The sequence below is a fragment of the Bos taurus genome, chromosome 26 (assembly GCF_002263795.3).
Source record: "Bos taurus isolate L1 Dominette 01449 registration number 42190680 breed Hereford chromosome 26, ARS-UCD2.0, whole genome shotgun sequence".
Classification (NCBI taxonomy): Eukaryota; Metazoa; Chordata; class Mammalia; order Artiodactyla; family Bovidae; genus Bos; species Bos taurus.
In genome coordinates, this window is record NC_037353.1 from 16,896,227 (window position 1) to 16,912,003 (window position 15,777).

General features: G+C 47.8%; 1 protein-coding gene across 36 annotated transcripts in view; it reads right to left on the reverse strand.

The window, feature by feature from the left end:
• Positions 1-15,777, reverse strand: part of SORBS1 (sorbin and SH3 domain containing 1) — a 234,332-nt gene that overhangs the window by 76,809 nt on the left and 141,746 nt on the right. For 19 of the 36 annotated variants that reach the window (XM_059881768.1, XM_059881759.1, XM_059881758.1 and 16 more), the window contains 4 exons: positions 15,407-15,769; positions 11,211-11,355; positions 7,283-7,312; positions 708-880 (listed from right to left, as the gene is read on the reverse strand). In XM_059881768.1, coding sequence (XP_059737751.1) covers positions 708-880; positions 7,283-7,312; positions 11,211-11,355; positions 15,407-15,769 — 711 coding nt within the window. 36 annotated transcript variants of the gene reach the window in all.

Below are 15,777 nucleotides of genomic sequence, written 5' to 3' on the forward strand. Positions count from 1 at the left end.
TCTGGTCCTGGCACATGGAGAGGGATGGGATTCACCCCAATCCAGCTTCAAAAGTGAGGCATCCCTGGGAGCCCAGGGCCTGCAGGAGGCTGGTGGGTCTGCAGGGCGGGGAGGGTTGGGGCAGGGCTGCTAAGAGACCCACCCTGTCCGAGTCCCTGCAAGCTGAATGCACCCTGTGAGTCCCTGAAGAGTTTCCTACTTTCCCGGGATGATGAGGTTATCTCCCACCTCTCCACCAGGGGAACTTCTTCCTGAACGCACTGTAGCAGGGACCCTAAGCCTCACACCCTGCCCAGAGTTCTCTAAGCTTGGACCACAGAATGATGATAAAGGAGACGGGGAAATAGGGCCCTCAACCTTCTCCTCTTGAACATGCATGTGCCTGCAGCCTCTCAACAAACAAACAGCCTTTCTGTTATTGCACAGAAACTGCTTTGCCATTGTTCCACCAGCTTCTCCCCACATTCATCTGACCACAAAACCCTGTTCTCCTGGATTAAGTAACAGCTAACATATGCCTTGGGACAAGCTGTTGCCCAGCTCTTAGAGGCTCCACATGCCTCCGTGGGCTTGGAGAGGGGACAGTGGTGAGGATCCTTTTTGGGGTCTCTGCCACCCACAGAGGGAGTTCATGTGGACTCAGGGCTGTACACCTGTCACTGGCTTAGGGCAAAGCCTAGGATGGATTTCCAGGTCCACACTCGTACCCGGAGTGGGATGCCCACTTCATCCATGCAAACATCGCTTAGGTCCTGAGCGCTCTTGGCCACCCGCCGGCTATCATCCTTCGCCTTCCTCTCAGCAGCCCTGCCAGGGGAGGTGGGTTTTTCCTGAGCTGGTGCCGAGTCCTGCTCTCCCGCTCTTCTTTCCGAGACAGGATCTAGAAAAGAAAAGCAACCATTAACTGAAGCTCTTGTGGTAGAGCCAAATTCCCCCCAAACAATCCAGCTGGGGGAGAGTGTGTTTGCCAATTTGCAACTGGAAGGAGCTGTGCTTTGAGCAGGGGTCAGCACACCAGGGCCCAGCCCCTGGCTTCTGTAAATAAAGTTTTATTAGAACACAGCCACAGCCTGCGCCAACACATTATTTATGGCTGCTTTGGAGCTACAACGGCAGATCCGAGTAGCTGCGACAGAAACCATATGGCCTGTGAAGCCTAACATGTTTACCATCTGGCTCCCTTTTTTTTTTTTTTTTTAATTTATTCTTTATTTATTGAATGAAAGATTCTTTAAATTCTGCAGTGTTTTATAAATTTTTAAAGTTTCACACACATGATTTCATATAATCCCATAACTTTTTCCCCCTACCCTTAAATACTGCCCCCTCCCCACACTGGTAACCACTAGCTTATTCTCTACATCTGTTTGTTTTGTTTTTTTCACTAGTTTGTTGTATTTTTTAGAGTCCACATGTAAGTGATATCATCAGCATCTGCCTTTCTCTGACTTATTTCACTTAGCACAGTGCCGTCCAACTCCACGCATGTTACTGCAAATGGCAAATTTCACTTTTTATGGCTGAGTAGTATTCCACTGTATGCACACCACATCTTCTTCATCATCTGTTGATGGACACTCACACTGCTCCCATACCTTGGCAACTGTAAATAATGCTGCTATAAACACTGAGGTGCAAGTATCTTTTTGAATTGGTGTTTTTTTTTTTCTTCAGCCATATACCTAAGAATCGAATTTTCTGGGTCATGGGGTAGATCTATTTTTTAGTTTTTCCAAGAAACCTCCATACCATTTTTCACGCATTTGACCCTTTTAAAAAATATGTAGACACTGTGCTAAGTGCCCTACAGAGGTTTGTACCTGGTGCTCTAGAAATCCAGGTAGTTTTGATTCTTCTAGAAGTCAGGGAACAGGTAAATCCACAACAGGGTGGCCAAACACTACTTGAAAGTTCTTGCTTCACCTAGGGGAAGTCACTTAACTTTTCTGTTCCTCTATATCCCCAGATATGGGGATAACACTTCAACTGGCCAGCTCACATCCATGTGGTAAGGCCCTAATAAGATAGCGTATACCAAGTGCTCAGAAAACAGCAAACCACTAAAAGGACATTACGGTTTATTTAATTCAATTCAGGATCAGAAGTTACAGAGAGCTAATAGATTATAAACTTGGTGTATTCTGTTATTCCAAGGCATGTTATTTATTTACAGAGAGCATTTACTAAGTAAGCACCTGCCAGGGGCTATGTGTTCACATGTACTGTGGATGCTATGCATTCACATGTGCTGTGGACGTCGGGGTGCACCTTTCCTAGCCTGGCCTTTGAGGAGCTCATGGTCTAGTGGCAGAAAGAGCAGGACAGCCAGCAATGAGAACAGAGGCGACCAGGGCTGACAGAGGAGTCTGCACCCAGGTCAGCCAAGGAACTGCAGTTCAGGGCCACCTCTCAGAGGAGGGTCAGTCAGACACATGCGGGAGGGGAACAGTGCTCCCAGTAGAGGGAACAGCATAAGCAAATGCCAGGGGTCCCTGAACTCCTCTGAGCTTATCCTGTGCCAGGCAGTGTGTTAAGCTCTTCAAGTTCATAATCTCATCTCATCCTTCCAATAACCCTGTGTGGAAGAAACTACCATCATCCCTCCATATACAGGTAAGGGGAACCAAGCACAGAGAAGTCAAGTTGCCTTCCTGAAGTCACACAGCAGCAAGTGATCACACTGGGATTTGGCCCCGTGTCCACCTGACTTCATCGGTCCTCTCTGAGCCACATCCTGTCTGATCTTGCTCAAAGAGGGGACCGAGGTTTTGCACTTGAGAGACTGACCTGATCTCAACAGAGAAGTTGGGAAAGGGAAATGGGCTGGAGAAGGCAGGGAGATGGCTACCTCCACTCCTTCGACAGAGTAGAAATGCCATGGAGACCCTGAAGAAGTATGAGAGCAAAGCCCAGGAAGAGGTCCCAGAAGAGGGTGATCTTGGAGCCATCAGCACAAAAGTGATGGCCGAAGGCAAAGAGATGGATGAGTTCAGCAGAGGAGATAAGAGCAGAGTCAAGGGCCAACATCACATACTGAGGAATGTCATGGCTACAGGATGAAAAGCAATAAAAAAAAGGTATCCCAGAAGCTTACAGGAGTCATTGGAGGGATAGGAGATGAAACCAGAGAGGAACAAGCAAGTGTCACCGAAACCAGAGAAGACAGGGTTCCAAGAAGTGGGATGTTAAATGCGTCAGAGGAATAAAGAAAAATAAAGCTGAGGAGGCAGCTTTACCTTAGGCAAAAAAAGAGTCACAGGATCACTCTGGAGCAAATTTCAGGAGGGGAGTGAGGGGAGATGCCAGGTGGCAGGGAAAGGGAGGAATCCGGGAGCAGGAAGTGGGCAGTAAGTAGGAGCATGGGAGGAAGGAGTGCGTCAGGATCTGCCCAATCTCCAAGGAGCTTCTGAAACAAATACTCATTCTGGGGCCACAGAGAAATTTCTAAATGCTCTGTGTGAAACAGCTTTGCGAGTGCTTCAGAAAACCCCATCACCTTTTAAAAATTTTTTTAAGATATAGGCATTTTCATTCATTAAAATGATTTCTCATAGCACTGATTTTTTAAAATTTTTACACAATTTTTAAAGGTTATCCTCCATTTACGTGTGCTGAGTCACTTCAGTTGTGTCCGTCCGACTCTTTGCAACCCTTGGACTATAACTCTCCAGGCTCATCTGTCCATGAGATTCTCTAGGCAATAATACTGGAGTGGGTTGCCGTGCTCCCCCATTTATAGTTACTACAAAATATGGTGCGATCCCTCCTTGGAGCCTCTCTTACACCCAGCAGTTTGTATCTCCCACTTGCCCTCCTTCTCCCAGGTCACTATTAGTGGGTTCTCTGCTTCTCTGAGTGCTTCTGTCTTGTTTTATTCACTAGTTTGTTGTATCTCTGACATTATCACCTTATGCTTTAAAGGATGCTAAGATTAGACTGGTTTTATGGGATGAGTTCTCAGGCTCCCAGGAATTTCTAACAGGAGGTCTCAAGGAGTTGGCAGGAGGCCTGGGAGGGTGAGGGGATGTGAGGGTGGGTGGATGTTGCCTTACCAGAGTTCACCCTTCACATGGCTCTGCTGAACACTCTCCTCCCTCCTGGAAAAGCTTTGTCTAAGTGTGATCAGGCAACACAGATGAGGCTGATTTCAGGCTTAGAGACGCTCCCAGTCTACACCCTCATCTTTTCAGGGAAAGATCACAGATATGCCAATCTCAGCATTTCCAGACCCAGAGTGACTCTTTAAGAAATTGTTAGGGCAGGTGGCTCGAGCAACAATCACTTAATTGCAAAACTCAGGCTGACAGTCCATGGATTTGCTCCTAAGCTGCCAGCGTCCTTTTGATCTACAAAAATTAGCTCTGAATGATTTCATTTTAGAAGCCCGTGATCATGTGACTCGTGATTGACTGGGTTTCAATACACAGAGGGCTGAACTGCAGCCTCTAAAGAAATGTTTCTTTATACAGTGGAAACCCAAGGTGGCACTTCACTGTACCACGCAGGTAACAGGGCCTCCCTCTGACATCTTATGGGTTACAGTGAAGTCTTGCTGCTATTTCTCACTAGGCAAACACATGACATCCTGGAGCACTTCCTTCTAGTTTTATACTATGCTTTCAAAGGCAGGTCCTGGAAAGGGCCACTACATAAAGGATGCTGCTGACAACCTGGACAGGACATCTGTGTTTGTGAGAGGTGGAAAAGCATTCCTATTCTTCACACCCAAAGCTCTGTGATTGAGGAACACAGCCATACTTGCACTTTCCTCAGGGGAAGGGAGGGTGACTTCTCTGTACCCTATGCTGGCCCCTCCGTCCCAGCCTTTGTTTTCTGGTCTTTCTACCCAGTGGGCAAGAGCTTCATGAGGCCAAATCCCAGGTCTCATTCCTGGATGAATCTCTTTGAACATGAAGCCCCTTAGAGGTTCAATACAAAATCTGTTATGAGAGGGAGGCTGGTGGTCCTTTCAGGGCCCATAACCACTGAGGCGAGGGGCAAAGCCCCATTCTCCTTACTCCAGAGCACCAGCCCCACCAGCCCTCTCTCCTGCAGGAGCTTCTGAACAAAACAGTGCTCTTTCTTTTTAAACAAAACTACTTTTAGTGAGTACCTACATCCTGTCCCACTCTATCAAACACGATTGGTGGATCTGTCCCAAAACTAGAGGATGGAAGTGCTGGGCTTATTTTAGAGCAGAGGAAGTGGCCTGAGTCTGCCAACATTAAAGAGAAGCCGTGACATTCACCAAGCACCTTCTAGGGTGCAAAGCACACGCCCCCCTCCTATCACACAGGAGCCCTTATTGTTGCTGTTCAGTCACTCAATTGTGTCTGAGTCTGCGACACTATGGACTATAGCCCAGCAGGCTCCTCTGTCCACAGAGTTCTCCAGGCAAGAATACTGGAGTGGCTGCCATTTCCTTCTTCAGGCGATCTTCCTGACCCAGAGATCAAACCCACGTCTCCTGAACTGGCAGGTGGATTCTCTACCACTGAGCCACCTGGGAAGCCCCACAGGATCCCTACAGTGCCTCTCTGAGGCAGGAGCAAGGATTACCACGCCTATTTCCCATATGAGAAAACTGGTTCAGAGAGGTAAAGTCACTTCCCCAGGGACAAACAGCTACTATAAAAGAAGGAAGAATGAAGACCAAACTCTGTGTCCCTAACTTGTGTTGAGGTGCCCTTTCAGACTCCCAAAGGCAGGAAGGTGCCCACAGGAGCTCCTTTTCAGAGCCACCCTATTCTCAGCCACCTGGGCTGGAGCCAGGGAATGAAGTGGGCTGGAGCAAGGCAGCTCCTGGAGGGGCCACAAAGGGCACCCGAGCTCAGCCACAGCTTGTCCCGACCCTGCGGCCAAGTCCCGATAAAGTGGAGAGGGTGTGAGAACCCTGTATCTTCTCCACTGGGCTCTCCACGAATCACAAGGACCGCAGTGGGAGGAAGGGACCCAGAAGTCATGGAGCAGCTGCTCAAGAAAACAGTGCTTCTGTTATCCGCCAGATCGGGGTCCTCAAGCCCTGAGTTCATGAGCATCTGCAAATCCACCACATGTCATGTGTTTGCATACGTGTGGTTTTTCCTTGAGACTGAATCTACTACCTTGTTTAGAGCCTCCAAATGAGTCTATGACCAAGGTTACAAGCCATGATCCCACACCATAAGCTGCTCCAGGGAAGCACAGTTCCCTGATATAGCCCCAGATCCTGGCTTGGTGCCTGACGCCGAGGCGCTTAATACAATAACAAGTGAACCAATGGAGGCACCAAATGACAACAGTAACTCATGTCTATCAAGCACTTACGAGCACCAGTGCTAAGCTGTTGACATGCAGAACCCAGGGGCACTACTGCTTTCGTATTCAGCAGATAAAAACTGATTTCATGGTTTAGATCATCAGGAACCTGCCTAAGGTCACACCATCAGTAAGTGGGATAACCAGGATTCCGGCTACACAAAGTCGGAAGGAAATCCCTAAAACATTCCCATTCCTGGGTTCCCTCCCCACCCCAACCTTGTCCCAATTCTGCACACTTATCAAAGAGTGAGCCCTGATACATGATTATACTTGCAGTCACTCCCTGCCACTGTTGACCCTTGAAGAAACTTGCAACTCTGGTGCAGTCAGTACAGAGGGCAACACTAGAGCCACCAGGGAGTTGGTGAGAAATGCAACTTCTCGTCTATACCCATGACACCCAATCTCTGGCCCAGGAATCCGGGATTTGGCCAGCTCTCCAGGAGGGTCTGATGCCCCCTCAAGTTCAAGAGACAGTGCTCTTCTGCCCTCTTCCAGGCACTGCTGGTCTGGAGGCTCTCCCCTAGGTCCATCATCCCAGGGTCACCTACTAGGGTTGCAAGCCAAAAAGAAGAGGACTTACCCACATTCCCCAGCCCCAAACCTGTCACATCCTAGAAGACAGACAGAAGCAATAGGAAGGTGCCTTCTTCAATGACACTGGCCAGGAGAACTCCATCTAAAGCACAATTCCTTGTTGCTTTTATTCAGAATAGAATGTTCTTACCCATCAAGGTACTTGTCACAGGCCCACTGGACACATGTACTAGTTTGTACCATTAGGGTACAGCTACCAATCTGCAAGTTCCAGGGAGGCGGCAACCATGCCTATTTTGATCATCCTTGCAGCCAGCAATAAGCTGAGTTCCCAACACATCAGAGAAGCTCAGAAGACTTCACTGACTGAACACATCAGGTGGTGGCCAGAAGATGGCTTTAGCAGGAACACGTGTTAATGTGTAAATAAATATTTCTCACCTACCTGAAAGGCTACTGAGTCGTTTCTGCTGTTCTGTGATAAAACAAAAAAATACACAGTGTAAGTGAGGTTTACACAAACACAGTAAGACCAAGAAGTCCTGGCACAATTCATTAGGATCCCCTAATCTGTGTCTCACTCTCCTTGAGCTTAGATGCTAAACTGGTGTGTAGTTGAGCTGAATACAGGGGTATTAATGTGGCTCCATCATCTGGGTGTAGTGTCTGCTGTCTCCCTCCCCCCAGGACTCAGAGAACTGTCACTGTTTTCGAGTTGTTTACATCCTGTATTAAGCTGATCTGATCACTGAAGGAGACCCCTCAGCTCCCCTGGTCTCAAGAGAGCAGGACCTTATACATCCCAGTCTTGGTACCTCTGAGGAAATGGAATCACAACCATGGCAGCTACCATCTGAGAGCTTCTATACGCCAGACACTGTTTCCAGAGCTTTCACTGATGTTAAGGCTTTTAATTTTCACAATAACCCTGGCAGGTAGGTCAGCACTGGCTGAGAGACCTCAGTCAAGAGGCACAAACTACCCAAGATGACGCTGAAAATCAGAGCTGTGTCTAGAACCTGGGTCCCCCAGGTTTCTTTTTAACTCTCTAATCACCAGGCCCAGCTATTTCTTAACATCAGAGGTCCACTGGTTTCCCATCCTCCCAGCACCCTCACAGAGGGGAAGCCAGCATCTCCTCTGGAGAGTTTGGTGTGTACGTGCTTCGGGATAAGCACAGAAATGACCTTCTACAGATGCTAAATATAAAGCAGCCACAGTATAAAAATAGAACACTTGCCAGCCCCTGGGTGCTGTCATCATCCCCCTCGGCTGCGTCCCCACCCTCCTTCCAGAACCAGCGTGGCAAGAAGTAAACAGAGCAGCAGGGGAGCTCGCGGCCAGTGGAAGCCGCCGTGTTCATGTCAGGCACATGGACAAGGTTCGCACCGGCTGGACCAGAGAAGCTCAGCAGGGCCCCAGCTCAGCTCTGCCGGCAACCTGTCAGATGGCACTGACCAATCATGTGATGCCTCAGCCTCAGTTTCCTTGTCTGTTAAAGTGCTCATTGAATCTATGGTTCCTGAATGCTGGTCTCCAAGCTGCAGGCAAGGCCTTCCCCAGCAATCAACTGACATCAACTTCAACTGACGAGGTGACATGGTGTCCTGCCTCTGAGGTGTGGGATAGCCTTTCTTTCCGAGGAGGAGATGTGTGCAATGCGGATCACAGCAGTTGCTTTTCAGGAGTGTTATTTAGGGCAAAGTTAGAAATGAGCAATCCTAGGGTGGTCCCCAGACTATTTCACGTGACCATGAGATCCAGAAATTTGGGACCACCAAGCTCCTGTCTGCCAATGTGGTCCATGGATATGTCTTGCAAGCTTGCTAAAATATGGAGAACCTCTCCCCAAACCCTCCCCCTCACACACCAAAGACGTTCTGAATCCAACTCCCAGCATTCTATGTGCACTGTGACCAAGAGCCTCCCAGGCACCCAGACCCTCTCTCGGTCCTGAGAGTTTTCCAGTTCAAAGTCTCCTCCCCAAACTGATGGTAAGCCATCTGCCCTCTGGCACATGTGGGATGGGAAACTCCAGAGGGAGTGATGGGGGCTACGTGAGAGCCGAGCCAGAGGTGCAGCCAGGGTCGCTGTCACATTGTGCCCCTAGGCAGCCAGGGCAGGAACAAAGGGAACTTTTTCTACGATGACTACACCAGAATTCTAGAAGTGGAGCAGAGTTATCCTTCCCTCAGGAGACTTTGCAATAGTTAAACTGCTTTCACGGGTTCTGTTGATGAGGCAAAGCAGGGCTGCCAGGCTGGGTACATTCCAAAGCAAAGCCCAAAATGCCTGACCTAAAGCAAGCTTATGACTTGTGAGCCAAAGCCGGGCCCACTAGGGGCTTCCATTCTCCTTCACTCTTCCCGCCTCCTTAAGGAGCATATGGTTTACTCTTTACGGGAAGTTATCTTTTAATTCCAAACAATGAAGTTATTTGAACCCTTTTTCGGAAGGACGTGTGATTCAGGCTGCATGGTTCTGATGTTTAAGCCCCCAGGCAGGACATGGGACAAAAGAGAAAGGCAAGAACCAAAGGCATCTGAGTAAACAAGAAGATTCTATTTGTTCAGGGAAGAAACAAAAAGAACTGCAGGCACTACTGTGCCCAGAAACGTCTCACTAGGTGTCATCAGAAGCAGCTGGCATTACACTTGGCATTTCCCAAAAACCAAGTTGCCTTGGGAATAAATCCTGTCTTTAGAGAAAATGCCTTTCCTTCTGGGAACTAACTTGCTTGCTTCTTTTTGAGTGAGTTTTTTTTGTTTTTTGTTTAAAAAGATGAGTCATAAAGAAGTTCATAGAGAACCAAAATTTCACTTTGTCCTGCATAACGGACACTTTCTGGGCAGAAAAAGCTATTGCCAGTAAGGGGTATCCCACTGCTGGGAGGAGAATGGGCTCTTCTGTAGCTTAGTGTGGGGGTTGGGACTCTCTATCCTTTGAAGGACACAGATTCATGGGTGGAAATTAATAGCGGAGCCCCCAAAAATGAAAAACAGGATTACTAAAATAACTAAGATTTGAGTGGGAAGATTTTAAGTGAGAGAAAATGTTTCATTCATCTGCTTTTCAAGTTAGAGACAGGAAACAGAAGAACTCCATTTAATATGGAAAACAATTAAAAATAGACTCCAGTCGATTTTCATCCAAGTTAACACAGAGAGGGAGGGGCAGGGAGGAAAACTATGAAGTGGGTGAGCAGGGAGTCAAGGAAGATTCGGTACTGAGCTGAGCTCTGAATAAAATGATTAAACCTCCAATGTGTTTTGAAATTCAGACTCAAGAGCCCCTTTTACATTAGGAAACTGCTTTAAAACTTGACATTTTACACTGAAAAGGACTTTTGTAAAGGGAAAGTTTATTCCTGCACGGAATTTCAAAACTGAAAACTTTCAGGACTTCCTAGGTAACCAGTGGCTAGAATTCCGTGCTCCCAGTGCAGGGGGTCCAGGTGTGTTTCCTGGTCAGGGAAATAGATCCCAGCGTGCTGCAGCTAAGACCCAGTACAGCCAAATAACTAAACTTTTAAAAAAAGGAAAACTTGGGACTTAGAATCATCCTCTGGAATTTTAAGGCAGAAAGGTCGATATATACAATGATCACCTCAAAGCACTCTTGTTTCCCCTAAGACACCCCTTCAGAGAAGGGGAAGAACCGACCAGAAGCAGTCAGAGAAACTCTGGAAAACAAACAGGAAAGCCCTCAGCAGCGCTGTCTGGGGCCACATAGCTTAAGGGGCAAAGACCCACCCCAAGCCCAGGTCCCCAGAGGGCACTGCTGAGGGAGCACCCAGTGCAGTGACTTCTGGGGAATGGAGGCCATGAGTCACCAAGAGAAAGTTCAAAAGCTTCTGTTGCAGAGACACAAAAACAGTTTCTATTTTAGAAAATTTCCCATCCGGTAGGTTTTCTTTTTAATTTTGGTGTTCGAAATTTTGCTTTCTAGAAATTCCATGTCACAGAGCTTCAGGGTTTAGAATGGCACTTAAAAGAGAGATGACGGCACCAAGATTTTCCCAGCAAAGCTCTGACTAGAATTCCCATGACAGGAATTAAGGGGCAGACATTGTCCTTTCTGTCTTTTCTCTCTTTTTGGAGCTCCCACCTGAGGAAAACTGAATACCCAGGCTTTGGGACACACGTCACCTACTTATTCAGACACCTGGCCTCATCCCCATAGGGGGCCTCTGTCCGCTGCTGCGATCTACTTTGTGGGTCGTTGAAGTAAGTGAGCTGGGGCAGGTAGCCTTGGGGAAGAATGGGATTTGTGAACAATTCTGTGGAACGGCAGAATCCTTGCTCCAGACATCACAGGACAGCCAGGCTGATTCTGGCCAGCGGGGGGCGGGGTGCCCCTCGCAGACCCCTCACCTCGGTTGTGTTGCAAGAGCACAATAGTGGGATTGACGATCGTTGTGGACGGGTAGGCAGATGATGGCTTGCTAACTGATGCAAAGGTCTGGGAATCAGTTCCAGCGTGGGATGAAGAAACTTCATTTAATAGAGGACTCGAGTCCTGAAAAGGAAGCAATCATTGTCACTCAGTGCAACTACATGAAACCAAGAGATAAGGCTTTCTAAAAAGAAGAGATTTAAAGCTTTACAAGGACCTTAATTATAAAAAGAAATGTAACCAGTGAGACATGTTGATTCCAGTTAGAAGTTTAATGTGGAATGTTTATTCTTTTTGTTGGGATTAGTAAGGGGAGAGAAGGAAGGTGAATGTTACTCGAACTCTCAGCAACATCATTCATTATTTTCATCTGGTCAAAACTGTGGCTCAATCCGGTTACTGAAAAAGCAAATTCAAATCAAAGTAGCATAACATGCGAAACTCATGCAATCCACAATGCAATTTGAGAACGAGAGCTGGTTTAATTGGGGGAAAATCAGGAAAGTTTAGTACTTATGTAAAGAAACACTGAGACGCCGTGAGGACGAGAAGCCATCGATGTATTAATAAGAACAGGGAAGAGTTAAGTATTGGAGCTCTTGGAAAGCTGTTCTCATCTGTCCCACTGAACAACCCTACCAGCACTCACTTCTAGGACATTATTTAGTCCTACTGTGGCATTTTTTCACTCCAATATTGAGTCACAAAGATCTCTGAAGACTTATGAAAATCCTGATTTTGAGAGTCTGAGGTGTCTGCCAGAAGTACCAATAAAATTATTACTACTAACATTACAATCTGCATAATGGGAACCATATCAGTCTTTTTAGAGACATGAAAATAAGATCTCAAAATGTAGTAAGGATATGTAGTTTCTTCTATCACTCCTATAAATTTTGCAAAGTTTCTATTTTGAAGCTTACAGACCCTAAAGCCAGAACAAAAGGTTTGAAGAACAAAACTGATAGTTACCTTCTAGAAAAAGTGTAGCTCAAAGCAATCAGTATGCTCCACCAGAGACCAAGGACTCTATAAGCACCTGTGGGACAGGGGCCTCGCCTCCCTTCCTGATCTTCCACCTGTGCCTAGCACAGTGGCCTGCAGACCCCGGTGCTCAGTAAACGCCCCATGAATGACAGGAGACATCTACCAGCTACACCTTCTGTGGCAAGGGAACACGTGCCCATCAAATACAGGATATGCGTGTCAGCACCCAGGACAGCTCCTGACACACAGTAGGGGCTTCCTTAAAAATACCGGCTTGGTCAGCCCACCTTTTCTGAAAGTGCTCTAACAGCTGTTAGTTATGAGTGGCAGCTCAATTTAGCGAATAAAACCTTTCCCCAAGACTCAAAAGACAAAATATGATCTTGGACAAAAGTGCTTCATCTCATTTCTTTTGCATAGTGGGAAAACAACCACACTTGTCCTCATTTACTTTCAAAGTGATGTAATAAAGACAAATGACATAGTGGTGTCAAAACTCTGCCACAATGCACCCAAAAAACACACAAAATATCAGGCATACAGCTCTTTAAAGTGTAAGTGCCTGGGTGGACCATGTGAACATTAAGCATCTCCTAGATTTTACTCTGGCATAAATCTTATTTCTGGAACATCACAAAAATGACTATTGACTAAAAGAACTTGGATCAATTAACATGAAATTTTCTTCCTTCTTACTCTTCAATCACTGCAAATGGAGCAGATATAAACCCATGGTTTGCCCACCATCCACAGGAGCTCCTGTTTCTCTTGATAATTCTCACTCAATGCAGGAGTCTGACCAGTTTCCTTTTTCACCTCTTACTCTGTACCCAAGGCCAAACCAGAAGTTTTCAGGCCAAAGGAAGTCCACCTGGGAGTCTATACCAGGCTGACCAGACAAGTTTGAGATACTGAAGATACTGGCCCAACTAATCTTTCCTGGAACACCTGAAAAAAAAACTCAATATGAAAATCTAGATCTATGCAAATGACAAAGAGTAGAATCATCTTTGTCACCTCAGTCATGTCCCTCTCTTTGTGACCCTATGGATTGTAGCCCACTAGGTTCCTCTGTCCATGGGATTCCCCAGGCAAGAATACTGGAGTGGGTTGCCATGCCCTCCTGCAGGGCATCTTCCCAACCCAGGGATCAAACCCGCATCTCCTGTGTCTCTTATGTTACAGACAAATTCTTTTACTGCTGAGCCACCGGGGAAGCCCAAAGTGTAGAGTACACAGCACTACTCATGATGATACCCTGTGCCATAAAAACAAGACTTGCTTTACATGCTGCTCCAAAGAAACATTCCCTGCCTGTACTTTCCAAAACAAGAGTGGCTTCTAAATTCATCTCTAAGTTGAGCTGGGGTGAGGAAAGTGCATCCGTGAATAATCTAGCACCTTTCTCCAACAGAGCTGAGGGGCAAGGTTCAAAGTTAGGATATCCAAGCCCCCGGGCCACATTTGGCCAGGTCCTCACCTAACCATTGGGTTTCCCTGGTGGCTCAGACGGTAAAGAATGCCTGCAATTTGGGAGACCCGGGTTTGATCCTTGGCTTGGGAAGATCCCCTGGAGAAGGGAATGACTACCCACTCCAGTATTTTTGCCTGGAAATTCCATAGATGGAGGAGCTCAGCAGGCTATAGTCCATAGCGTCGCAGAGTTGGACACGACTGAGGGACACATTTTCCATTTAACTGCATCACATTGTATCTAGAGGTCTGAGCAGAGGACCAAGCCCGGGATGTAGTCCTTCTCAGCTTTTTACCCGATAGCTCACTGTAATTTCTCTTACAAGCTGAAATACAAGTTTACTCCCTGCTCTTGGCATGACTGGCTAATGTTTAATGAGCCACTGGAGCCAGTTTTGTAGGCATACCTCTTTAAGGAACATTTAGTTACATTTAGTGGGCCAATTGCATGACCCACAAGGTCACTACACCTTAAAATGTGGGCCACAGATCATCAGCATCAGAATTCCCCCCGATGCCTATTACCAAGCCTCAGTCCTCAGCCCCTCCCCAGACCCACTCAATCAGAAACTCTAGGAGTATAACCTCAGAGGATCCCATGAGCACTATACTTGAGCACCCACATACCACTCAGATAAATCCTGTTCATGGTTGTGCCCACAGCATTTAGCAGAATACCTAGAACATGACCAGAACTCAATGATGAATGGTTAACTAGCCAGATACTGATTTTTGAGGGGCTCTGGCTCGTTTGCTAGGGCACACCCTCAGCACCAAAGCTGACATTTCCTGAGCACCTCTCTGTGCTGAGCCCTGAAAGAGAAGCTTCTCTGTACTTGGATCCACTGCACCCACAGCCCAACAGATCCATGTGTCCCCGTTTTATGACTCACACTGAGGCTCTTCCAGTCTCTCGGTTCCCAGGGCTCCTGAGGAGAGAACAGACTGGGTCCTTTGACTCAGTCTTTCCTCTAAAGCTCTTGGCTTTCCCACTACGATGGGGACGCATCCCTCGCAGATCAGGACCTGAAGTGTCAGGACACTTACTTAACTTCCCATGACCACTGGAGCACTGTTTTGCCTCAAAATTCCCTGGTGGCCACTATGCAGGGGCCTCAACAACGTTCTTCCTTTTGAGGAAACAGTGCTAACACTTGTACTGGGGCTTGTCTCTCTATGTACTCAATTAAACTCCTTTTTTAAAACCCGGTCTCTGCCATTGCTGTATATAAAAGAAAGCCCGCGAGCTTGCAGAATCAACAAGAGTGAATCTCTGCCTCCCCTAGAATCTCCCTGCTCCCTGCTAGAGAAACAGTGAGCACCGTGCCTGTTGCTGGCTTTTCCACACGATTCTGCAGCTCTCCTCAGCTCTCCATACTACCTCTGTCCGGCCCCTCAAAGAGCACAGCTAGTCCAAGGAAAGGCCACGGAAGTGGTTTTCTCTGCAGGAAGATGTGCATTCCAAACAGGACAGAGAGGAAGAGCGTCTAGACAGACTGGTGAACAGCCACGGGGGCCCACGGAACACACAGGGGAGGCATGCTCTAGTGAAAAGCAAACACAGCCGGTCATCACACAACACAGGGCGGCCGGCGTCTCTCTCAGAACTTAGTACTTCAGTGAGAAAGGGGTTGGGGTTGGTTTGCTGGTTTTCTTAACTGCCGGGAGCAGACATTCAGGAAAGCTGGGAGAAAGGGGATCCCGCAAGGCTTACGGTACTTGAAACAGCTCCCGTGAGGTCAGGCTCCGAGACTCTGCGGAGGCCCTCGGGGACCGGAGGGACCAGCGGAGGCTGCGGTGAGAAGGACGGTGGAGTCTGGCTAGCTGGGGGGAGGGAGCCAGGGGCGCTGGCTGGCTGGCTGTGGTGGGACCGCCTCTGCAGATGAGGGGGAATGAAATCGTCTAGAGTCGGGAAGGTCAGAGGTGAGCCGGCAGGGGCAGCCGCCGGGACCGGGGGGCCGTGGGGCCCCAGAGATGCTGGAGGTCTGTCAGTGCCTTCGTGCCCTCTGTCGGTATTAACCCGGTAGAGAGGGACAACTATGACCTCAGGCGGGGCTGGGCTGGAGGAAGTGGCGTCCTGTGGGA